This window comes from Lissotriton vulgaris, chromosome 7 (genome assembly GCF_964263255.1).
Source record: "Lissotriton vulgaris chromosome 7, aLisVul1.2, whole genome shotgun sequence".
Lineage (NCBI taxonomy): Eukaryota > Metazoa > Chordata > Amphibia > Caudata > Salamandridae > Lissotriton > Lissotriton vulgaris.
Window position 1 is genome coordinate 1,565,409,315 of NC_141695.1, and position 25,676 is coordinate 1,565,434,990.

The following is a 25,676-nucleotide window of genomic DNA, read 5'->3' on the forward strand; positions in this document are numbered from 1 at the left end:
AGCTGTCAGCTCCACATAGAGATCAGAAAAATGAAGGGCCTGACTTAAAAAATGTTTTTTAAATCAAATCTGTGCATGGGAGATTTTACGACATCACATGAGGGCAGATATCTGAATTTAAGGATTCAAAGGTTTTCAGGAGTCCTCTTGAAAAATGTTTGTAAATGTGGACGTATAATCACGGTAAGTGCCTTTCGCATACGCAGTTTAACAGAGGGTACAACTGACATGAGTAAACCGATTCTAGTGTGAGATATGTACTAAAGTTGTGAATACCCACAACTTTCAAGTTTGTTGGTGTTTCTAGATTTTCTGGGAAAGGACGTGATGGGCCACTCACTGCCCCGTGTTACAGATTAAACATGCGTAGTTTTACACAATTGTGTTGCAAACCGATTTTTATAAGTTAACCTTTTCTGATTTCCTTGGCCTCATAACAAGTGAGGTATTTGAGCTTATACATGCACATGGCTTCAAAACTTACATATGCAAATGTCTTCCATGTGCTAATTGTTTTGAGAATTAGGCTTGAAGACTGGAAATTTCAGGTGTTCAGTGGAGGGAGGTTACAAAGAGGACAGCGGTTGGCCTTAAGAACTGATCACTCAGCCACACCACCTGTAAATCACACCTGCCATTCACACCAGAGGAAACTTAGGCAGACCAGATGAAGATGCTAACTAAGCAAAACCAAAGAGGATGATGGACGGAGTGTTGAACATTGCAAGCACTCACCCCAGTCAACTGATCTGGGTCTAATCCATCATCATTCTTTAGCTCACTCCGCCACCCCATTTCAGGCACGGCCATATGAAAATCAGTCTGACCCTGTGCCTCATGGGAACAGTTCAGCCCGAACTGCCAAGCCATGTCTTCCCTGCCCTGTAAACAAGCATCCTGGGACCGGTTTCTGGCTAATCAGCCATCATCAGCCAGGCTAGCTTGAATCCAGTGGCAAAGTGAGCAAGGGACCTGCATCTGGGCATACCCTGCCAACTTAGGGCGAACAAAGCAAAACCAAAGGGGATGATGGACGGAGTGTTGAACATTGCAAGAACTCACCCTAGAAGATGATAACTAGTCAATTCTAAAACACATCCCATGGATAGTAAACCCAATGTCATGGTTAGTCTTGAGCCAAAAAACACGAAAAAAACCACAGGAACAGAGCACAAAAACTCCAATAGGAATCTGTAAATAAAGCACATGCTGCCACCTCCGAATATATATATTATATACAAACAGAACTGCAACTAACTCCCTTTGGCACATTCAGTTGAGATATTTCAATGGCTCGACCTAAAGAGGCCACACATAGCAAGACCAAGCAAATTGCAGCTTAATAATCAAAAGTTGTGGTGCAACGTTGCCATGTCATCCTAAGGATTTTGGGTACCATGGGCAAGAAATATTGTGGCGCCAATGTTTGGGAAAGCTTTTCATTTTATTACCTACCAATTTTTGATAATTCATGCTCCATGTTGCCTAACAATATTGAATTATACATTAGAGATTTAGATATAAAAATACCCAAAAGTAAGCTAGAGAGAAAGTTCACGTTTCCGGGGTTGGGTGGTGGGGGTGGGACTTGGAAGTGGGTGGCCCTGGGTAATTGCAAATTTCGTCCATGCCTCTGCAGCGTTGGGGTAGATGAATTTCCCACAGGAACACATATAGCTTCAAAAATCTATCCTTCATGCAACAAATATATAAACTACCTCGGTTCTATAACATGTAGCCCTAATCTGCTTTGTACGTTTCCAGAATTTATGTTTGTGTCAGGGGAAAGTGGGAGGGTGTGTTAGGAGAATTATGCTTTCATATTCAACATCTGCTAACATTTTCAGATTAGTTGAGGGCTTGAAATATTGAATTAAATCACAGTTTATTTGCATCGTGTATTAAATCCTGATTGGAACTCAAAATATTTTTATGGCAGTCGAGCATTGCATGAATTGATTTACCATACTCTGTTCCTGCTTACGATTCCTTTAAGCAACGTAATAAATATGGTTCTTCTTAAAAAGAAAATAGTTGAATTCCTTTGTCAAAATAGCCATATGGAGGCCAGTGCTGTGTGCTTCTTTTCCAAGGTAAGTCAGTCCCTGGAAAAAGCTTGTATTAATGGTAGGCTGGTATGGTCAACAGGATTGTTATATTTCTAGTTAAATAGAATATATGAAAAATATTTAGAAAATCTTCCCAATCGAAGGGTTAATATTTGGCAAAAACACTGGGATATTGTAAGATTCAATTTCTTGCTCTTTAGGATACACTTCCTTCTGGAACTTTCCTGTGCGTTTGGTTGACACATACTTACACACCTCCTCCAGCACCTGGATTCTCGTCAGGTAATACATTTTGCTTTACAAATCTAAATACCATAGGACATATTACTGGTCCCCAGCCACTTCCTTACTCATTATATTTACTACCCTAGTACCTCATCCTATTCATAAGTATGATATTTTCAGACTTAAAATGGCAGATGTAAGTGCACCATCTCAAGAGTCAACAGTCAAAATCAAAATAGGACTAGAGGTAGTTTAACCATGAGGGGGAATGGCTGGAATCAGACACTGTCTTAATGTGAAAACTCACAAGGACCCAAGGTCAAGGTACTAGTGTCTAGACTTTAATGTCCTTGGCTCACCCCCAAAACATCTGGGAGTGCACAGATGCTATTTCCCTTGTATACCGCTTGTTCTTGGCCTCCCCCTTATATCCAAGCCCACCGCATCTGTTGAGTGAAGATGTGGCTCCTCACATCATCAATTTGTTGTTGCCCGTTTATGCCCAGATGCAACTTCGTAGTGCCTATGCACACATAGGCACCCATGTCGCAGCACGCACTGCCTTTCAATAGATTCAGACGTGACCACCCGTATGGCTTATGTGTCGAAGCATTTCTGCTTGTAAGAATGAATTGAAAATGCCCTTATTACATCTTACAATAAGACATAAGTACTAGTGGGGATGGATTCATGTCATGAGGTGGCACGCCGACTAAGGTGTACATACTTTACCCTTAGCAAGAACGTATGTGGACAAGATGTCCAGATAATGTAAGGTGACCTGGAGAAATCAGCAGGTACCAGAAGGTTCCATGATCATTTATGAAATTCAGCTATTGATCCTTGACACCACCCAATAGTCTGGTGGCACCACAGTCCGAAAAATGCTTTTTTTGTTTTTATTGTCAAACTTGTGTTGTTGCATCAATTTGCTGGTTTACTACTTTATAGGGAGGATCTGGTTGTCATCATCTGAAGATTAACTAGGCTTTGTATTTGTTTGTGGCTCTATTGAGCATCATCCAGGCATTCCACAACCTTAAACAGTAACTGAGATGTATTGTCTCTACAAAAAAACACAAGAAGGGTTGAACAATGGTTCCATTTGTTAGGGTTGTAAATACTTACAGTGCGCCAACTCATCTCAACAACTTTGAATTAGTTGTGGTGGGCTTTTTGTAATTTCCATGTTTTTTGGGACATCCTTTATGAGCCTCCTCATCCAGCCCAAGACCTATGAATATCTGTGAAATTTGGGGATCTCCTCATAACATTCTGCAGGAAGCCCCATCATTTTGTTCTTCTGTGCTCTCACTGGTGCAACAAGGCCACCTATGACCTAAGGGATATGTTCCAACCTAACAAACTCACTTGTGTTTCAGTTTTCTTTATATTTATTCTGTGGTTACCCAAATCCATAAGATACCATTTTGTTTATTGAACTCACTTCCATTTGTTAAGTCAAGAAATACTGTAATTCTTTATTTTAACAGGCAATACCTTTACCCCATGAAAACATGTCTGGTCGTATCCTAGGGTGATCTTTTTGCAATAGTCCAGGACAGGTATCCACCTCAAGAAGGGAGATGATTGTTCTTTGTTGTATGAAGGACCATTTCAAGGAGTAGGCATACAGAATAGGTCCATGAGTCAAACAAAAAAATAGATATATCTATACAAACTGTCAACAATTCTTTCCTGGGTAGGTGGATCCGCTGATTCTACCTAAGTAGCTGAAATGCAATACTTCCAGGCTTGATTACAAATTATGTCTTGTACAATTTCCAGTTACTAGAGAAATCTCCACCTAACTTGTGTTAGCTATTGTTTACTTATTCATCGTCAACACACAAATAAGTGATGGACAGAAATGTTTCACGTTTCAAAAATTTCCCCAAAATTAATTCTAACAGCTCACCTCTCATTGTGATGAAGACATGCAATAGGAAGAATCAGGTACAAACACTCTCAAAATCTATTACATATCTGTATGTCAAGTGCATTATCAATTTCATTACAGTATCTCACAAAGTAGGATCTATGTTAGGCCTTTTACAGGTAATATGTTAATCAGAGAGTCGTTCCCACATTAGTAACTGGTCTCTTATGCCATGTAAGACTCACCACTCTTACCAGCCCTGTGTGCCTTTTCTCAACCCATTGGGTTTTGAAATTGAACTTCTGGGTACTCAAAAACATTAACCATACATGTGTTTGTGCCAATAGCAGAATTGTATGTTAACAAATATCTTTGCTTAAATCTATTGTTGAACTCACATGTTCTTGTTAATTTAGACCATTATTTGAGCTAGAGGACTTAATCAAACATCCACAAGGAGTCACTCTTTGCCACTTATCATTTACCAGTATGGTTAGTTGTGAACAGGTAGTTAACTATTCTTATTTCATTCGTCCTTTAATTAATATTCTGGAATCTCTGCTTCTGTTTCATATACAATGAGAACAACAAGCCCTTGTCAGGTCTCAAAACAGAGGTTCAAGCTCTTGAATTATCAAAACTAGATTATGATAGTACTTCCCTTGTGGGCCTTCCGAAATCAATTTAGCACCGTTAACGGCTACATTGAAGGCGACAGCTAGGTTCATCATCAGAACAAAAAAAAGTGCTCATATCACCCCTGACTCAAACCACTGCAATGGCTTCCTTATAAGGCTAGGATCCATCTCAAAATTGCATGTATGACCCAAAAGTGCTGCACCACAACACCTACTCTTACCTGACCGAAAAACTGACCATACCCGTTGGAAACAGACCTTCAAGAAGCACAAGCTCCCTACTACTTAAGCCACAAAATTTCTACAAACAAAAAACCTACAACAGATCCTTCTCCGGAATTGCCTCTAAAATCTGGAACTCCGCGATCAGATGCAACCCATCCACAGCTATCTTCAGGAAAGAAGTAAAAATTTGTATTCAACAAGTTCCTCTCATACTGATGATACACCTCCTCTCCTCATGAACATCTCTTTTCTACCTGTTTGACGTCGCTTCTTATCCTGCCTTCACCCATACTCCCAAGATCTGTGATGTTTCCTGTATTTCCCAGCCATCATCACAACATTCTGACATTGCCTATGCCAGAATTTATGTTTGACTATGTGCTTTTATCTCTCTTCTTACCATTTGCTTCTGTACATTTTGGCTCCATAATTTCTATTTGTATCATACCTTACTTTGTGTTGCTTGTAAAGCTCTTCGTCATCCACAAAGGTCATGTTCACAATATATTAAATGCTAAATAAATAGAAAAAAAAATAAAAAACCAAGACAAAGATACGGAAGAACTTCATAAAATAACAATATAAAGCTACGTGTAATGCGAGCTACAAATATGAAATGTATAATATATTATTTAAAATGGGTATTTGGTGACAGTGTAAACAGGCATGCACTCTCTCAGGTTAAGTCTTTCAACAGAGACTTTTGGGTTTCAATGCATTTCTTGCTTTGATGAAGGAGATTACACTCAGGGCCTGGGACACAAGTAAAATGCTTCTATCTGCAGGCGCCTTCCAGGGGCTCTTGCCGGGACACCAGCGATGGCTCTTCCGCTACGGCGGAGGAGCATCGCCTCCCCTTGCCAGCTGCCTAAGAAACGGCAGGAAAGGAAAAATACAATGATAATAAACACGCTTTATTGTTTTATTTTTCCTTTCCTACGATCCTTTGGGGGCGGGGCCAGGGGAGGAGAAGTGTTGGGCACTGTTGTCAGTGCGCATGACGGTTTGGCCAGCCGTCTCAGACCCCCCAAACGGTCATGCACACTGAAGCTCTCTATCAACCCCAGCTGCCCCCATACGCCTGTACGGCCTGCCACTCGTACACAACACCAGCCGCTACTGTGGGACACCTGGTAGTTTCAGTTCTACCCAGGTGCAAACTCGCCTGATAGAGCTTGGCGCTCTTGGTCCAGGTAACCTAGTACAACTAACCCCCTTGCCTATACATTAGGCCCAACTGGCACCTTGCAATGCATGTTTCTTGTATACAAATGCATACCAGCGAAGCGGTGGTAGAAGAGAGATTGAATCAACCACTGTGTTTTTCTTCGGGAAGAGCTGGCTTACGCTATCTTTGGCTCAGATGTACTATTGTTCACCCAACAGAGAACTGCATACAAAATTCAACCACAAAGGAGGCAGACCTGTGCAGTGGCAAAACAACAAAGATTTGCCTGCCAGTGATGTCACTGAAGTTGCGCTACAGTGCAGAGACGAGGAATCAGTATCTTGTGAGAAATTATGTTAAAGGTAGATCCCTGAATACAAGTTCCTATGCAAAGAAAACTGGTAAAGGGTGTGCCACCTAAAAATGTCTTTTTCACACGTGCAAATCTATGCATGAAATATCAGCCAATATTCCACTTAGCAATGTTATGCTCCTGGTTTAATTTAGTGTTAGGATTTCATGTAAAGCCAAGTCACGCTTTTTTAGATGACTGGTAATGTTCAACTCCCATATGTGCTGACCCCTACGCATTACGCCCCATTTGCCCACACTAGAAATGGGTTAGGTCTATGCAACCCAAGTAATTTTTGTCACTGCGGCCATTCAGTTTTCAGTGCAAAGTAGTTTTTGGCCAAGAAAGGTGCTTGTTGTTGGTGTTTGTGCTGCAAACCCTATGACAGCTTAAGGCATGAGCAAATATTTTGTGTAGAGGGTATTCTAAAGCTTATATAGCCCATTGCATCGGTTTATAATGTTATATTATTTAAGGAGTCATGCACAACTTTGTTTTTTAAGTGTTCTGTATTGTCATTACCATCGTTTCAAATGTAACCTGGTGATCAGAATGTGATTCTGGGAAGTCTAACATGACAATGTAGACCCTATGGGGGAATATTTATCATTATATCATGCAGTGCAGTAAGTGACAGTGCTGCACTGTGCTGAGTGATAGGCCAAGTGCGAGAATGCACCATACTAAACAATGCACGGTGCATTCCTGCCTTTTCCTAGTGCTGGTGCACAAAGTACCGCCTAGCGCCAATGCAGACACTCTTGCACCATGGTGCAAGGGTGCCTTCGTTGTAAGCAGGATTATTTTTGTGCAGGAAGGCACAAAACCATTCCTGACACACAATCCTCCTCTTTCTATTCTGCAGCACCCAAGGAAAAGAAGAGAAAGCAATGAGAAATAAACATAATTCTCCTCGTTATGCCTCACCAGGAGAGACGTAGCAGTTTTGGCGCATTCCCAGGTCTACTACTTATGGTAAATTTGGGAATGCATTACAATCCATGGGTGTTGCGTGGGAACTCCCGCGCACAACCCATGGGACGCCTCCCTGGGGCAAAGTAATGCAACACAGCGATTTGTGGTGCGTTGCGTTACTCTGCATTTATCAAACCACTCAGGCCATGCAAGGCGGCCTTGCTTGGCTTGGTAAATAGTATCTCATGGGTTGCGTCGCATGGTGCAAAAACAACGCAACCCTTGATAAATGTATTTTTTTTAATGCAATTTTATATAGCGCGGACTTTACCCGAAGGTGTCAGAGCTCTTCACAATAGGAACAGCAATGATACATGAGGAGAAAAATTACAAGTGAACAAATTACAAAAGCAAACGTTAAGTTACATGAATCAAAAGTGACAATAGTGAGCAACCAAAATACATGAGGTATCAATCGGTACATTACAGGAGGATAAAGTGATACGTGTGCAGGTTACAAAAGCGTACAAAATACAAGTAGAGGTATAATACTGTAATAAATGGCAGACACTCCAGCACAAGAACAATATGGCCCTGTGGATGAAATCTCAACTGTACCTATCACTACTTCACCCTGACCCAGTTAACCAGTAATCTGGCATGCCTTCTCTGCAACAAAATCAGTGTGCTGTGCTATTAGCAACTACCATGCACTTCCACTCCGGAGGTAACTGCACACGTTTATTTCATTAACTTAAACCCCCCAGACAGAGCAGTGCGCCAGAAAAGCGATGCAATAAATAAACATATACAAAGCATCGCAGTCCTGACATATTCAAGACAATGCGCAGAGGGACACGGGCCCCGCACACCCAGCCTCCGCCCCTCCACTTGGCCCTACATCCTAAAGAATCGCTGAATCTTCCAATGGGATTACTCGAATTACCCTCCTCCCGCCAATCCCAGGGCTGCACGTTTCTGCCTCCCTGTCACTCAGTAAAATGGCGTCCCCCGGCGCATGTCTGGCGTCGGCCGCAGCCTCTGCCAAGGGCTCGGGGCTGCCTAAGATCATGTGTGATGCTTTTGGACGGTGGTCATTTTCTTGGCCTGCGCCTCCAGATGGGTCCCTTTGATGCTTCCTGCCCCATGTGAAGGAAACACAGCGCTCTCCTGTGCTATTTTTTCACATTTTTCGATGTCTTTTCCGTTTAAGGCGCCGGAGGTTGAATTATGTCATTTAACCCGAACAGCGTCTTTTTTCCATTTTCTTTCAGATCCTAATGAGTCACAGCAGCAGATCACATGAAACGCCATGGGAAGAAAAATACATTAAACACAGCACCGAGAGGGCCCGGCGCTTATAGCGGTGAGTCAGGGGAGGGAGGGGATAAAGGTTTGGGAAAGGCAAATTCATCTTTGGAAGGGCCTCGAGCCCACTGTTTTAACAGTTACACCCCTCAGTACCTCCATTTACAAAAAGGTGCTGTAAAACCTGACATCTGGCCATTTTCAAATACAGCTGTTGAATGGTACCTTATTATGCCTCTGTGTGTTATTTATTGGGCATATTTATATAGTGAAAACCCAACTACGCCAGAAGTGCATTGCTTAACATAGCAGTGCGTTCTGATACTTGCGATTATATGTGGGAATTACGCATGCATTTAGAACGTATGCCTTTTTAATGCTATCGTTAGTACGAATGCGTCTTAATGACACGTTTCTTTTGCACGCAAGTCGTTGCAACGCTGGACTTTGGAGTAGTATAATTTACTAATCGAACTCCAGTCTGCGCATTAGTAGGGAAGGTGTTGGATTTTAAAGCAAACACCTCTGCACCAATGCGCCCCCTAAGCATGTTGCTGTAGTCACTTGCGCGCTAAACGAATGCGTGTTAATGACACGTTCGTTCAATTGCTGGCACTGTAAAGGAGTGAATTGAGTTAGTGTTCTTATATGCAGTGCCTCGAATGGGATGAAAATGGCAGAGGGCCTCTTAAAGAGGCGTGGCCAAAGAACCGCAACTTGGAATCTTTTCCAAGTGACTTATGTGATTTAAGAATGTGGCATAAAAGATGGCAACGCAAATCAAGCACTTCTTACTAGTATTTGAGTTCTTTTCTATGAGTTTTCTGTTATCATATAGTATTCGATTATAATTACATTTATATAGCGCTTACTACCCCTGAGGAGGCACTGGAGTGCTTCATGTCAGCAGCATGCTGCTCCGTGACCTAAGGTCAGTAGTTAGTCTGGTATTTTTTGTTATTTTGGGCAATTGGGATTAGTCTTGTGTGCCCAAGCAAACCATCCTGTGCATTCACTCCAGTTTCTTTGTGGTGAATTTAATTAGTAGGAGTTATTTGTGATCGTTAGTGGGGTATGGGGTATGGGACACATGCACGTGGGTGGTGGGATTAATAGATAAGCTAGAGGAGGTTAGGTATTGTTAGGTTGCAGGGGTAGGACTTTCAGAGGAGTAGAGGTTGTGATCTTGTAAATGAGATGTGGGCTGTTTGCAGAAATACAGCAATAGAGATTAAGGCAAACATGCACATGAAATCATAGGTTGTGCTTAGAGAGAGGAGGCATACAGAGGATGGAAGTGAGGATGAGGGCCATTCGAAAGAAAAAAAGAGTATCGAAAATCATAAGTTTTAAGTGTTGGTCAGTTTTTCATGCCAGATTGTAGGGATATAGAGGATCTGCTTTGAGACAGCATGCAATATGAGATTGTTAGGCTATAGAAAGAAACAACATTTTTTGCATGTGAAGATAGAGCTATAATTGGTATTTTTCAGGGGCACTAGAAACCGGCTGCCTGTGCACTGCTAGGCGACTGCTAGACCACCGCTCCTGCCAGATCAGCTGATGAGCACAAGGGTCGGAAATTAAAATTAATGGCTGAACGCCTAGTTAAAGAAATGTCAAGATCTTCAGGTTGCGCTCAAGGGACCAGTAACCTCAAGATTGTAGCAAAGTAAGAAAACATTATTATAATTTTTTTGAGTTTTATTTATAAAAGTAAAGAATGAAAACATTCAAAATGCTGTAGAAGATGTCTTCAGATTTTTTTCCTCAAGTTTTGGCTCACAGTTTTTATTGTAAAAGCACAGGGGGGTCCATTTGGATGTGTCTGGGTTGGCATGGTACGAGATAGAGGGGAAGGACAGCTTCCCCAGACACTGGAAGTGTGATGCCTATATATCTGTGGCTGGAGGGTGGAGATCCTGACTCTGAGGTGTGGCGGATGGTGACTGGGCTCAAGGAGGCTGTGTCAGCAAGTGGCTTCCTCAAGCACTGTCCTTTGGTAGATAGTGGTGAGGAGTGGAGCTGCAGATTTTTTTGTGCATGGGGAAGAGCCCTTTAGGTGAGGCCCAGCCTTTTGTCGTCCTTGATCAAACTTTCAGTTGGGCTGATGACAACTGCAGAAATCTCACACCTCTTTGTGCCACTGCTGTGTTTGCTCCAGGCTGGAGACTACCCTGTTGTGAGAGGCATTACTACACAACGATTGTGTCTAGAGAGCAGCCTTGAAAAGACATGTGAAAGAAGAACCACCCGAACCAGTTCTGAAGCATGAGACAGTGGATGCACTTGCAGTGTGATTCAAGAAAAAAATCTTACAACTACAGACAGATTGTTTAATGTACAAAGGGACAGAGGATTTTAGAGATAAATAATTGTTTCAGTCTTTTCTCCCCATTGCATCCAGGTATAAGATGCAACAAACATAGGTTTGACAAGCCAGACCTATTGGATTTACCAGTTCTTGTTAGCAGTATCAAATGAGTAACAACAATAATTTTGTTGTGAATAATTAGAAGTGCAAATGGAGTGCCTCAATCACCTTCATTCACCTTTTAACACCACTTACCTGCATTCTATCATCTGTTAGACACTTAATGTCCTTTTTCTCCCGACTTCAAATATTCCAGATACACATCTCACATTATCGCCTAACTCTTCAACACTGTCTTTTCACCCTTTCCTTCTGCATGTACTTCCTTTCATCTTACTTCAACATCCCAACATCCCCTGCACACCTGCAGCGTAAACAGAGCAGGTATTACTATCATTGAGGGTGTTTTTACTGTGAATTCGTTTGAAGGGATGAATTGTAAGCTTTTTAATGGTTCTTACATCTATTTTTTACATTGCTTAGCATTGTTTCTGGGTATCAGCGCATTGTTGGGAAGCAATGGGCAGATCAGACAGCCATTGTTGTAATGCCCTACTGCCGGAGCAATTTTGAATTCTCTAGTCTTTGTCGAATTTCACAATGCCCATACACTATATAATCAAAGGCTATGCATGGACATGTGTTGGGATGGGGTTGGAATGGTATTGCGGCCTTTTGGAGCATACGTATTGCACCATTGAGAAGGAAGCCTTACTGTTGTGGTGGGGAACTCGGCATTTCCCCATGTGTGTATGGGGTGTTCCTTTTTTATTAAGAACTGACCACAAAACTATTGGTTGAACTATTCAACACAAACAGGGATGATAAGGCTACTCCTAGTATTGCTAAGTGGAAATATTGCTTACAAGAGTATGTTCCCGGCAAGATGAATATCTTAGCAGATTTTTTATCCTGCATGCCATTGAATGATTTGAATGGGTCTACGGAAGAGACAATGGACGGGGACGACAATGTGGTGTGTTTAGCCAATCCCATCAATAGTGTGTTGCAAGGTACGTTGGATGAGTGTGTGTGGAGAATAGAGTTGGGTAAGGATCCCATGGTGTGCAAGGTCATGAGTTGGATTGCACAAGAATGGCCCAATTTGAAGTCTTTGGAAAAGTCTGCCATGCCATATGGGCAGGTTGTGTGTGAGTTGACATGTGACGATGGACTCTTGAGGAGACTTGGAAAGTTAGTAGCTCTGGTGAGTTTGAGGGGAAAGATTTTGGATTGGGCGATGAGGGCCACTGTTACATAAGGGCAATGAAACATAGAATACGTGAAGACTTCTGGTGGCCTGGCGTGGATAAAGCAGTAGTGAGCCACATACGTGATTGTGGGCCTTGTGTCGTGAGCGATAAGTCATAAGTGACTCATCCTTCTGTGGTAAATAAAGTATTACCCTGTCATAATTTCTATACTTAAAGAAAGGGTCATGTATTAAATGAGAGGCAGAGTCCGTGGTGTCCGATTCAAAAGGGCTTTATTTCAATAACTCGAGTTAAGGGAGAATCGGTTCCATCACCACTAAGGTTCAGGAAGGGTCTTCTGCACTTTATTCACAGAGTACAATATTTATACATTCAATCTCGTACATAGGGAGGAGCGCTCCAGGCAGAGCAAGAAAAAGAGATAAGAGCATGTGGGCGTGTATGAGGGCGTACATGTGGGTGTTCACTTGAGGAGTCATAGGTGAGTCATGGGTGGGTGGATGCATGGAGGGGGCCGCATGGCCAGCTGGAACCTTTACCCTACTTGTGTGCGCGACTTGGTCATGACGTGTAATTGACGTGTAACTGGGGGAAGCTGACTTTCGGTCTAGTAGAGAGGCCTTCAGTGTCAGGACGACCTGCACGTCTGGTATTATCTGATATCTTAGGTCCGGGGATGTATTATCTGAAGCAAAGGTCGCTCAAGCAAAGGTTGCTCATCACCAAGAGCCGGTGTGGGCATATATTTCATATATTTCTTCGTTCATTGTGTGGGGGCCGTGGGCTTTCTAAGGATGTGAGCTCTGCAAATCACTTAAACGGAGACAGAAAAGCTAGGCCCTATCTCTGCAGACGGGTTCTGTTTACCTTCTTCACCAGGCAGGAATGTGATTCTGTAGAGCAAGCAGATAACTGTTTTGCAAAATACTGTCTTGGCACCCCGGGCTGGGCCCCTCTCGGCTTAGCCAAAAGTATGCGAGAGGTCAGGGATATGTAGCTGCAGCCCTCAGAGTGTCTGGAGGCATGAAACCTTAATTCGGGTCCTGGCTCAGGCTGAGCCACAAAATGGGTTCATCTCGATTTTGAAAGTGCACAATGCAAACACATGCAAACATAGGCCTCAGTGCAGAATTAACGTTTCTTTCATGGGAGACTTGGTAACTGACATCCTAATGTGGGACGTAAATGCAGAGGCATCATTATTACAGACATGAGAGGGAAAATGCATGGGTGACATGCATATACAATAAACGTTGGGTACACGCAGGGGACACATTGGCCATGTAAAATTTATTTTTCCTCATTCCCTCCTTGTCCCTTACTGTACCCTTCAGGATACATCTATGTTCATGATACCGTATATCTGATCATACAGCATCATTTGTTCATCTTTGATCTTTTGTATACGTGGATGGGGAACACAGGCAGTGGCACACAGGCCGCAAATCGCCGGGCCACACTGCAGACAGAGACAGCAGCCGAATATCATAAGCAGTATCATTCCTAGGAACGACAACACTTTCCATCCCCATGCCGATATTACACTCCAGAGCCAACTGGACCAAGTCCATGTGCCTGGGTCTTGATGTATATCATGAGCAATTTTGTGGAGCCTTGTTATTGCTGCGTACACGGATGGCGCGTTATTAGGTATGAAAACGCAGCAACTGGAGCCGATCACTCTACAAGCCCCGCCCCTATCTGCCAGGATGACGTCAAGAACAAGGCGGTTCTGAAGAACAACAAGTCTCATGGCAGACTGTTCCTGGGTCAAGTTCGCCAGAGCAGATGCAGTCTCATTCACTACTGCTTCTAGAGTTCTTGTTAACCTGCGTATGAGTTTACTATTTTGGACGGGACCTATGAAGAAAAAGAATCCTCTGTTAAAATCTGTATATTGCTCCCAGGCTGTCTCAGTCTGATCAATCACTGAGGAATCGGTCTCCCTTTTGTGTCTAACATGCTCTAGTCGTGAATCTCGATGATAATGGGATGGGGCCAGAAAGATGGGTGGCAGCAGGAACGCTATATAACACGTCCCACTCCAGTCTAAGGGCAGATGTACATAGGCTGTCTGACCGCAAATGAAATAGGTATGGCGAGATGCTTTGAAAGAAGACTTTCCTTTATCATTAAACTCGACTACAGCATTACACTCGCTGTGTCCCATATGTACTGATCCTTTCTTTCTAACGCACAAATCACCTTTTACTGGTAGGACTGAAATAAACGGTGGACCCGCATTTTGCTTGGGCTGAACATTCAGAATCATAAAGCTGAGGGAAGCATTTCCTTGCTCGTACTCTTCATTTTCTAGATCGGTCCCCTTCCTTTGGGGAAGACCGTCTTCGTCTGGAAAACATGCCTCATTCATAACTTTATTCAAGTTTCCCCATATCCAGTCATCCTTGTAAACTGTGGACTTTCTGTCTAGTGATGACATTAAGGCAAACCATGCTCCGCACGAACCATTGTGGGAGAACGGAAAAGGGAAGAAGGGCAGAACTCCCTTCGTCTTTTGATAAGGTGGCAGTTGGCCACATACCCAGCAATCTGTTGCATTGCTGGTCTGATGAGAACGGTGCAACATTCGAATGAAAGTATTGTTGTGCAGGGCTAGTCGATATGACAGTTCATGGGGTGGCAGATCACTAAATGTATGCTCTACAGTGTCATTAACGGAAACGTGTATATGTGAGGCAATAGGAGGAAAGAAAACATGTAGTATTAAGCTGATACAGATTATAGTGATGCACAAAAAAGATAGAAAAATCAGAGTTACTATACATCTACTGCGTAATATCTTGCAGTATTTTTCTTTCATTTTGCTCTTTTTACTGTTATGGCTGTTATGGTCTACGATCTTATACATGTCAGGAACCTGTCTAACCGATTCACCACCTAGTGGACTTAAACAATTAAACGCTGTCTGACTTTCTAGATCGTAATTTGGACCTGTACTCTTGCTGTGAAGTCTTTTCTAGCAAAGGGGGCTCAAAGTCTGTACTGTCTTTTGTCTTTATCAAAGTTCCAGAATCTCCAAAGTACTTTTTACAATGGTGGGCATGGAGCCATCCTTTTCTTCCTTCGACCTTGATCTCTGTCCTTGTGGTCAGTAACACTAATTTCGGCGTCTTCCAACGCGGCTCAAGGGGGCTTGATCGATCAAAATTCCTGACGAAGACGAAATCACCAGGGACTATGGCATGCTCCTTGACTTGGGTGTTGTCAGGGAAGGCGGCGGCAACCTGTGAACGACAAGAGAGTAGTGCAGACATCAAGGAAGCCAGGTAATCTGTCAGCATGTTACTGTCAACATCAGTTATTTTCTTAGGCATAGGCGTACCCCACATATTTGGCGGTCTACCGAAAACCACTTCATACGGAGATAGGCCTGTTCTGGAATGGGCTACCATACGTATGTAAAAGAGGGCAACCGGCAAGGCTACCATCCAATCCACGCCTTTTTCTGCACAGATCTTTGCTAATTTCGTCTTTATTGTCTGATTATGTCGTTCTACAAGGCCTGCTGCTTCAGGGTGCCGTACACAATGAAACTTCCAGGTATATCCTAACAGAAGTGACACTTGTTTCATTAATTCAGAAGAAAAAGGCTGACCATTGTCTGAGTACACGACACGGGGCAATCCGTATCGAGGGAAGAACTCTCGCACCAATTGCCTGGTGGTTGTCACAGCAGTATATTCTGGGACTGGATACTCTTCTGTCCATCTAGTTAGTGCACACACAACTACCAAGACATACTTGTAACCTCTACATCTGTCCATTTGGATATAATCCATCTGGAGGACCTCAAAAGGATGGTCAGGAGGATGAAATCCGCCTTGTTCCACCGGAATGCCTTTACCTGGATTGAACTGGCAACAGATCATACAAGTTCTAACTTTTTGTTTCGCTGTTGCACGTAGGTGCTTGTTAAACCAGATATTCTGTAAGCTGTCTAACATTGCCTTCTCTCCCAAGTGTGCTGGACTATGTGCTGTGTTTATGATCACTTGTACCATGGAATCTGGAAGAAACCATGTAGCTTTTCCCTCAGTCATCCAACCTTGGTCAGTCTGGACCCCTCCTTGTTCAGTCCATTTCTTTATTTCATCTGAAGTGGCATGTGTCTGTATGTCGAGTACATCCTGAGAAGGATCCCTGACTGTCATACTTTTTGTCAATAATGGTACCTCTGTCTTTTTCGTGTCTGTTGGTGTCTGGGCTATAAGTTTAGCAGTTCGGTCTGCCAGGTCATTACCCTGGGAAATGGTATCTGTAACTTTCGTGTGTGCTTTGCATTTCAGGATAGCTATGGCTGTAGGTAAATGTATTGCTTCTAACAGAGCCTGAATAAGCGGGCCGTGCTGAATGTTGGCCCCATGGGAGGTCAAGAAACCTCTCTCCCTCCACAGGACTCCAAAATCATGAACTACACCGAATGCATATTGTGAATCTGTATAAATGTTCACTTTCAAGTGCTTAGCTCTTATGAAGGCTTGTGTCAGAGCGATGAGCTCTGCTGCTTGTGCTGACAGTATGTCTATTCTTTGTGTCTCTATGACTTCAGTAGCAGTGGTCACGGCATATGCTGCCACTAACTCCCCTGCACTCGTTCTCATGCATGAACCATCTACATAAAGTGTCAGGTCAGGGTCTGTCAGTGCAATGTCTGTCAGGTCTTGTCTTGGTTTCGTCACTGTATTCATTACTTCCACACAGTCATGTGGTGCAGTGTCTACTGTACTTGAGGGCAAAAGTGTAGCAGGGTTCAGAATGTTACATCGTCTGATTTCTATGTGTGGCTGAAATAACGTCAGTTCATATCCTGTCAATCTCGCTACAGTCAAGTGTTGTGTCTGTGTCCTGTTCAAGAGAACTTCCACTGCATGCGGTACCTGTACTGTCAGGGGGTGTCCCAGCACTATAGAGTCACTTTGTCTTATGGCTAGGGCTGTTGCTGCAACTGATTTCAGGCACGCAGGCAGAGCCTGGGCCGCTGGGTCAAGTGTACTAGAAAAATAAGCACAAGGCTTGTGCTTTCCTGCTTGATCTTGTGTGAGAACAGATAATGCTGTTCCATCTCGTTCAGTTACGAAAAGCATAAAGGGTTTGCTGTAACAAGGAGTCGCTAAAACTGGCGCTTGACATAAGGCTCTTTTTAATTCTTCAAATGCCAAGGTATGTTCTTGTGTCCAAGGGAGGACAGTCGAAGACGCTGCCTCCTGTGTTGTCAACTGTATGAGTGGTTTGGCTAGATAGGCATACTGGGGAATCCATTGTCTGCAGTATGAAGTGAGGCCAATGAAGACCCGTACTTCCTTTTGTGCCTTGGGCTGTGAAAGGTTAGCAATTAACTGAATACGTTCTTGTGTCAGCTGTCTACCCCTCTTGGACAGCAAGTGTCCAAGGTGCACCACTTGCTGTGCACAGAATTGTAACTTTGAAGGGGACACTTTGTGCCCCTTGTCTGTCAGGAAGTGTAAAACTGTCAGTGATGCATTTTCGCAGTCTGGTTCTGATCGTGCTGTAATTAGGATGTCGTCTACGTACTGGAGCAGTGCAGTGTTGGTAGGGATATTAATACTGTCCAGCTGTCTCTTCAATGCTTGACTTTAAATGCTAGGACTCTCTGTAAAACCTTGTGGTGCTCTCGTAAATTTAAAGCTGCGTCCATTTAAACTGAATCCGAAGAGATACTGGCTGTCTGGATGAATTGGAACGCTAAAGAAAGCATTCTTCAAGTCAATGGCAGTAAAGAACGCTGCCTCAGATTCAATAGCAGTCAGTAATGAAGAAATGTCTGGGACTAGTGGGTACTGCGGAACTACACATTTATTCAATTCTCGAAGGTCAACAACTAGTCTGTAAACTGGTGGTGCATTAGAGTATGTTCGTTTAAGGATAGGAATGACAGGTGAATTACATACATTCGAGTCAGTCTCCACTACCACCCCTTGTGCAATGAGTTCGTCAACAATTTTCAATAAGGCCACTACGGCATCATGTGGTAACTTGTATTGTCGTATACGTGGTAGTACTACTCCTGCTTTGAGAGTGACACGGTGTGGTGTTATGTTCATGTAACCTACATCAGTCGGACCTTGTGCCCATAGGTGCTGTGGTACATTCTGGAGTCTGTGGTCAAAATCTGTCAACACATAATGTCCTTTAAAATCACGTAAGAACAGTCGCACGCCCTCCGGAGAACAACATATAACTGCTCCTAGTTCTTTTAATGTCTTTATACCAAGTAAGTTTTCTGGACATGATTTAGTAAGTAGCAAGTCTGTGGTACGTGACAATGGACCAACTCCTAGGGAGACTGGTTTCGATACTTCATTAACAATAGGCTTTCCTGAAAATCCCAGGGAAACATTCTGTGAGCCCGAGAGGGGTGCCCCTGGAACCTCGTCACGACTGATGGTAGTTCTGCTCGCCCCTGTGTCAATCAGAAATTTTCTGTCTTGTCCCAATACACGACTATGTACATAAGGACCCTCTTGATCTACAGGAACCTCAATAAGGGGCAAGCCAACTTCCCTCTCAAGGCTGTTTCATGAGAATGCTTGATATTCTGGATAGTCTGACTGTGTGTACTGATACATTTGCTGTGTGGCATGAACGGGCGGTGGTGGGGGTGGAAAATTCGCTACTGTCTGTTGTGTGCTCTGTGGGGTGCTATTTTGCCTAGGAACATGTGGTCGTTCTTTTGTTTTGCCTGTAGCTATATTGTGTTTCAGGACAGCACATTCATTTACATAGTGACCTGGTTGCTTGCAATAATTACAGTTCCCCTTGACAGGTGTCGTGGCATTTTTGCCATTTTTGTTCGTGTTTGCCGGTACTGTTTGGGCAACCAGCACCTTCATTTTTGTCTCTTTCATGCGTCTCTTTTCCTGATCCTGCTCTTCTCTAATCCTGTTCTGGTGATATTGTAGCATTTGCAACATTTTGCGAAGGGCTGTTTGCTTGCCAAGTACTCTCAACCTTCAGTACTCTATTCTTGATCTGGGGTAGGGAATTCTCTACTAATTTGCTCACGAAAAGATGTGGATATGACTCACTATTGGGCTTAAGGCCACTATTAATGGCAAAGCATTTCTCGAATCTAGAATAGAAATCACTTGTGTCCTCGTCTGGTTTCTGTTTACAGGCTGAAATAGCATCCCAGTCTTCCTTTTTAGTAATCAATAGTCTCGGCAAAACCTGTATTAGGAGTTCAGGTAGTTCTCTAGCTTTGTCCCCAAGACCAACCCCCGGAAGCCTGGCTTTATCCTCTGTTTCCAATTCTGCCCAACTTAACTTTTTCTCTCCCACCTCCCAGTCTTTTTCCTTAAGTTTTTCATAAATACCTGCAGGCAACAGTACTTTCAATAGTTTCAGAATGTCAGCATACGTATAATCTCCGATGCGGAGAATGTCTTTTAATTCACGGTGAAACCCCCCCCGGATCTTTATCATGGCAGGGCAACATATTTTTCATTTCCAGTATTTCTAATTTCGTTAAGGGGGTGTAGACATACACTCGTTGAAGTTCACCTGTTGCATTTTTAACGGGATGTACCTCTCGTAGGGGGTTCTGTCTGTCTATGTATAGGTGCTTTCTGTCGTGGTGTGGGGCGGGAAGCATGCATGTCGTCAGAGAATTTAAGTACTTATGTCGTTGATCCAGGATCACATTAATTAAGTCAGTACCCAGGCCTGTCCATCTTTCTAGAAGTATGTCGTCCAGTAATTTATACAAGTGACTGGGATCAGAATATTGACTTTCATACAACGTTATTAAATGTTGGACCATGTAAATACCGGCCAAACGCTGTTCGTTCGGCGGAAGGCTCAAGAAAGTCTGAGCCACTATATCATTGCTATATATATTAGAATTGGACACCCATTGGGTGGCTGACCGGGCCAATTCCTTTTCGTGTGGGGTGTGAGATCGCTCGCTCTCTATCCGTCGTTTCAGTGCTTTTTCAGTAGCCTGGAATAGATTTTCAAGGGAATATCTTTCTTTAATGGCCGATCCCTGTTTACGGTAGTCGAGGCACTTGGGCCTGTCGAACTGTCGTGCCCTGCCTACATAATTTATCTTGTCCTGTTCCTCTTCTAACTCTTCCGTTGATAACCCACTCTTCTCGTCAGACCCTGCTCTGTGTATCGCTAATATTTCCTTTCGTATTTTCTTGTACATGCTATCTGTCTGTCCCTGTTTGTCGTGCCGACCGGCATCTATGTTATCACTCCATTCTATCAAACCATGCTTTACATCTCCGTCTCCTTGGTCTTGTTCCCTGATCAGGCAGTTAATCATAAAACGTAGGATGTAGTTCTTAACCCCCACCTTTCTGTGTTCCATGGCCTGTTCTATACTCTCGGGACCCTGCCCCGTCCTGATGAAACGGTATATTTTATCTAGGTGTTCTTTCATGTCTGGTAGTGTGACCAAATAGTCGACAGCTTGTCTTAATCTTAGTGAAATCACAAGCATTGAGCCCTTTCCTGGTTCTGGATCGTATATACAGCGAGGGATTGCTACATCTACAGTAAACTTATATGGCGTTGACGTTGGCGTTGGCCTTGGCGTTAGCGTTGGCCCCCCTTCCCCTACAGCCCCTTGTCCTACATCGTCTTTCACGAGCTGCTGGAGCTGTTGGAGCTGATCTGCTGATGGGGGCGGAGGGAAATCTGCGTTTACGTAGTCCGGTGCGGGCTCCTCTAGATAGGAGGAAATAAAAGCTTCGGAGGCTGTCGGCTTTTTTCTACGTACTCTAAAGGGTACAGGTGGTGGTGTTCGCGACCTACGGGGTGTTTCTGAGGGGGTCACTCTAGCTAGTTCTTCTGAGAGGACGGGATAAATACCAGTAACGACAGCATTTCTTTCTCTATCAGCCTGTTCTGCCTTGACCCGTTCCCCCTCCTCCCGCAGTTCTTTTTCTTTGGCTTTTTCCGCTGCTTGTTTAGATCTCTCTGCTTGGTGGAATTCTTTCTCTGTTCTCCTATGTGACTCATTGCGCCATAATTCAATGGCATCTTTCTGAGAGGGTCTTGCTTTCTTTTTCCATAGCGCTTCCTCTACTTTCATAATGCATTCAGAATCCCACGTTCCCGAGATAGGCCATCTGTACTTCTCCTCTAAATCCTTCGTGTAATCTACCCATAAGTCTAAAAACAATATGGCGTCTAGCCCGTGCTTATTATACATGTAATGACCAGGTGTGTCTCTAGGCGGGATGTTAACTGACTCTTCTAGTATGCCTTTCCTAGTCCCTATCTGACGTAATTTCGAAAACAGTGGCATGTTGAAACCAACTTAACGAAAACACAATACACACAAAAATACTCTGACTGAAACAATCATTCACACTACTACGCTAAAACACTAAAACAGATAACAGTCTAACCTGATACATGGAGTAAAACATGTACTTGAACACAGTTAACTTTATGCACTGGAATACAGTACAACCATACCGGTCTCGTAAAGAGACACATCTTTACCGTGCCCACCGAAATGGACCCGTCTTTACCGTGTTCGAGTGAACGGACACGTCTTTACCGAGCTCAAATAAATGAACCCGTCTTGAACTTTATGCGTTCCCACTAGTGGTACTCACCGGGAAGCAGAACTTGAAGGCCTCGGAAACTTGATACTGCGCATGCGCCACGGAACAGGTGGGCCTTCGGAAACCTCAGACCTTGCTCTCTCACGGGTTGGGCTCTGGTTGGGATGATCCGCGATCCTCCCCGCCTCGTGTGGATGCCTGGTCGCAGTCCGTCTCCTCCGTGGGCCTGAGGGAGTAAGCAGGAAATCCCGCTGGCGTGTACACTTTGAAGCCCGTCACGGCTGTAGAAGGGGGCAAGGGCTGGACCTACATCTCCGGCGCGTGAGGAAGGGGATTTGTCCCTATTCGGGCGCCAGATTTATGTGGTAAATAAAGTATTACCCTGTCATAATTTCTATACTTAAACAAAGGGTCATGTATTAAATGAGAGGCAGAGTCCGTGGTGTCCGATTCAAAAGGGCTTTATTTCAATAACTCGAGTTAAGGGAGAATCGGTTCCATCACCACTAAGGTTCAGGAAGGGTCTTCTGCACTTTATTCACAGAGTACAATATTTATACATTCAATCTCGTACATAGGGAGGAGCGCTCCAGGCAGAGCAAGAAAAAGAGATAAGAGCATGTGGGCGTGTATGAGGGCGTACATGTGGGTGTTCACTTGAGGAGTCATAGGTGAGTCATGGGTGGGTGGATGCATGGAGGGGGCCGCATGGCCAGCTGGAACCTTTACCCTACTTGTGTGCGCGACTTGGTCATGACGTGTAATTGACGTGTAACTGGGGGAAGCTGACTTTCGGTCTAGTAGAGAGGCCTTCAGTGTCAGGACGACCTGCACGTCTGGTATTATCTGATATCTTAGGTCCGGGGATGTATTATCTGAAGCAAAGGTCGCTCAAGCAAAGGTTGCTCATCACCAAGAGCCGGTGTGGGCATATATTTCATATATTTCTTCGTTCATTGTGTGGGGGCCGTGGGCTTTCTAAGGATGTGAGCTCTGCAAATCACTTAAACGGAGACAGAAAAGCTAAGCCCTATCTCTGCAGACGGGGTCTGTTTACCTTCTTCACCAGGCAGGAATGTGATTCTGTAGAGCAAGCAGATAACTGTTTTGCAAAATACTGTCTTGGCACCCCGGGCTGGGCCCCTCTCGGCTTAGCCAAAAGTATGCGAGAGGTCAGGGATACGTAGCTGCAGCCCTCAGAGTGTCTGGAGGCATGAAACCTTAATTCGGGTCCTGGCTCAGGCTGAGCCACAAAATGGGTTCATCTCGATTTTGAAAGTGCACAATGCAAACACATGCAAACATAGGCCTCAGTGCAGAATTAACGTTTCTTTCATGGGAGACTTGGTAACTGACATCCTAATGTGGGACGTAAATGCAGAGGCATCATTATTACAGACAAGAGAGGGAAAATGCATGGGTGACATGCATATACACTAAACGTTGGGTACACGCAGGGGACACATTGGCCGTGTAAAATGTCTTTTTCCTCACTTCCTCCATTGACCCAGTAAATTTTCCCCTGATTCCATGGGCTAAGGTGGCTTTGGACATTGCGGATCCCATTAATGTTTTGGGTGATAGATCCAAATTTGCGATTGTTCTCATTGACTACATGTCAAAATGGCCTTAAATGTTTTTTTTTTTTAAATAGCATTACTTTGAATGCCATTATACAATTTTTAGGCAAGGTTTTAATCAGGCAAAGTTTTCCAGCAGAAATAGCGACAGATAATGATACACAATTGGTGTCCAGCGAAATTGAAGTATTTCTTTCATTGTAGGGTATGAAGCACAAAAGGACTTCTTTGTATCATCCTAGGAGCAATGGTCTGGTTGAACGTTTTAATCGTACATTGAAGGACCATTTGCAATTAGCGTGTGTCAACAAATTGAGTTGGAAATCAGTTGTGGATAATATGCTGTGGGCATACAGAACGACTCCTAATTGTTCCACAGGAGTTTCCCCTTTTGTTCATCTTAGAGGTAGAGTTCCAGGTTCAAAATTGAAGCGTGAGTGGATGAACCGGAATTATGTTGTTGATGCTAGATTGTGGGTGTGGTGGATGTAAGAAAGAAGGTAGAAAGCGAGTATGGAAGTGTAAATACTGGACATGTTCCCAGTGATTTATGTGCAGGAAAGTGGGTCAGAATCAAGAAACCTGCTCATGTTCCCAAGGGTGTTTCAAAATTATCCACCCCTATATTGGTGGTTAAGGTTTCTCAGAGTTCTGTTCACACCACTGATGGCAAAGTGTGAAATAAAGACAGGATTTCGATTATTCCTGTGACCAAAGTTGACCTGGTGCAATCTCATTTTGAGAAAACGTTGGTTGGCATGGAATCAAGTGATCCACCTGTGATCAGAGCCAGTAGTGTGCAGGCCAAGCCTGTGTAGCACAAGGATTATGTGGTAAGTAGGTGTTCTTGCCAAGTGTTATGTTCTCTATGTTCTTCTTATATGTTATTTATTATTTTGTTTTTGTTCCTCTTCTTTCTTTCATTGGTTAAAGGGGAGGATGTGTTGGGATGGGGTTGAAATGCTATTGCTGGTTTGTACAATGTAGGGTGGAAGGGTTCTGGGACGGGGGGTTCGAGGACTGGCGGTTGCTGGGATCAAGCAACTGCCAATGCGATATACTGGTGTTTATATCCTGTACTTAAAACTGAATAAAAGTACTCACCGGGTTTTTTACCAGGGGTTTTACTTTCAACATGCTCGTAAACAGATTTTTACTGTGAATTTGTTTCAAGTGGGGAAATGACATTCTTTTTAATTGTTCTAACTTCTATGTTTTAAATTGCTTGACATTGTTGCCCTGTTTTACCATGCTGTTTAGAAGTGGTGGGAAGATCAGATGGCCTTTTTTCTTGTACCATTCTACTGGCGCCATTTTGAACTTTCTAGTCTTTGACATGGCCCATGTGCTATATAAACAAAAGCAAGCCAGTCTGCACCTGCCCATGCCCGAAAGCACCCAGGGGCCAGGATCCATGGGCCCCCATTCAAGGGAGAGTTATTTATTCAGGATCTCAGCTTCAAGCTCACCGTCCTGCAGTGCCACTAGACTGCATTGGTTTAGCCTCCTATACCCTTTCTTTGGTCAGAGCACTATGCTGTTCCTTTTCTTATTCACGTTATTAAAGCCAGAGAGTCCATTTCGGGTCCTAAGACGCTCTCTAGACAATGGTCCAAATGCAATCCTGCTATTTTTTGTGCTGATTTTCAAGATCCATGCCATACCTAAAACGAACTGTGAACACTCTCTTTAGAGTTATTGATAACTGGGTCTGGAACACATTACTCTCAGCACTCCTCTGAAAATGGGCACTAAATGTAAATCTCACTTCCTGGCTTGTTGGTTCAGTGATTCCGTGATAGCTTTAAAGAAACTCTGAATGCTTAGAACATGCGCGGTTCAAATTTTTTTCTCGGGAAGTTTAAGCTAGACATGAGGGATTACAATATGGCATGTTGGAGAGTTTGTTCTGCTTACTTTCCGCACAAAATTGCCAGTTCCTAAAATTCTTGTCAATAAACGTTTTGCATATCGTGAAGTCCCTGATTTATCCTGCTACTGTGTCACCACTTCCTTGGCTTTTTCAGCTACATTGCAATGATCTTGCTGTTTTTTTTGCTGCAAAAAGGTAGCAGACATTCATGCTTCTTATCAGGGGCGTAACACAGGCCCCCGCAGCCCCTGCAGTGCGGGGGGGCCTCTCCACTCCAGGGGGCCCCCTCG

At 43.6% G+C, this 25,676-nt stretch overlaps 1 protein-coding gene across 2 annotated transcripts in view; it reads left to right on the forward strand.

Moving 5' to 3' along the window:
• The window catches only part of RIPOR3 (RIPOR family member 3), a 471,988-nt gene that overhangs the window by 48,642 nt on the left and 397,670 nt on the right, over positions 1-25,676 (forward strand). Inside the window, exon 2 of one of the 2 annotated variants that reach the window (XM_086932461.1) lies at positions 8,746-8,837. The exons of the other annotated variant lie outside the window; for it this stretch is intronic. Coding sequence (XP_086788587.1) covers positions 8,774-8,837 — 64 coding nt within the window. The 5' untranslated portion in view covers positions 8,746-8,773. The remainder of the gene's footprint in view (positions 1-8,745; positions 8,838-25,676) is intronic. 2 annotated transcript variants of the gene reach the window in all.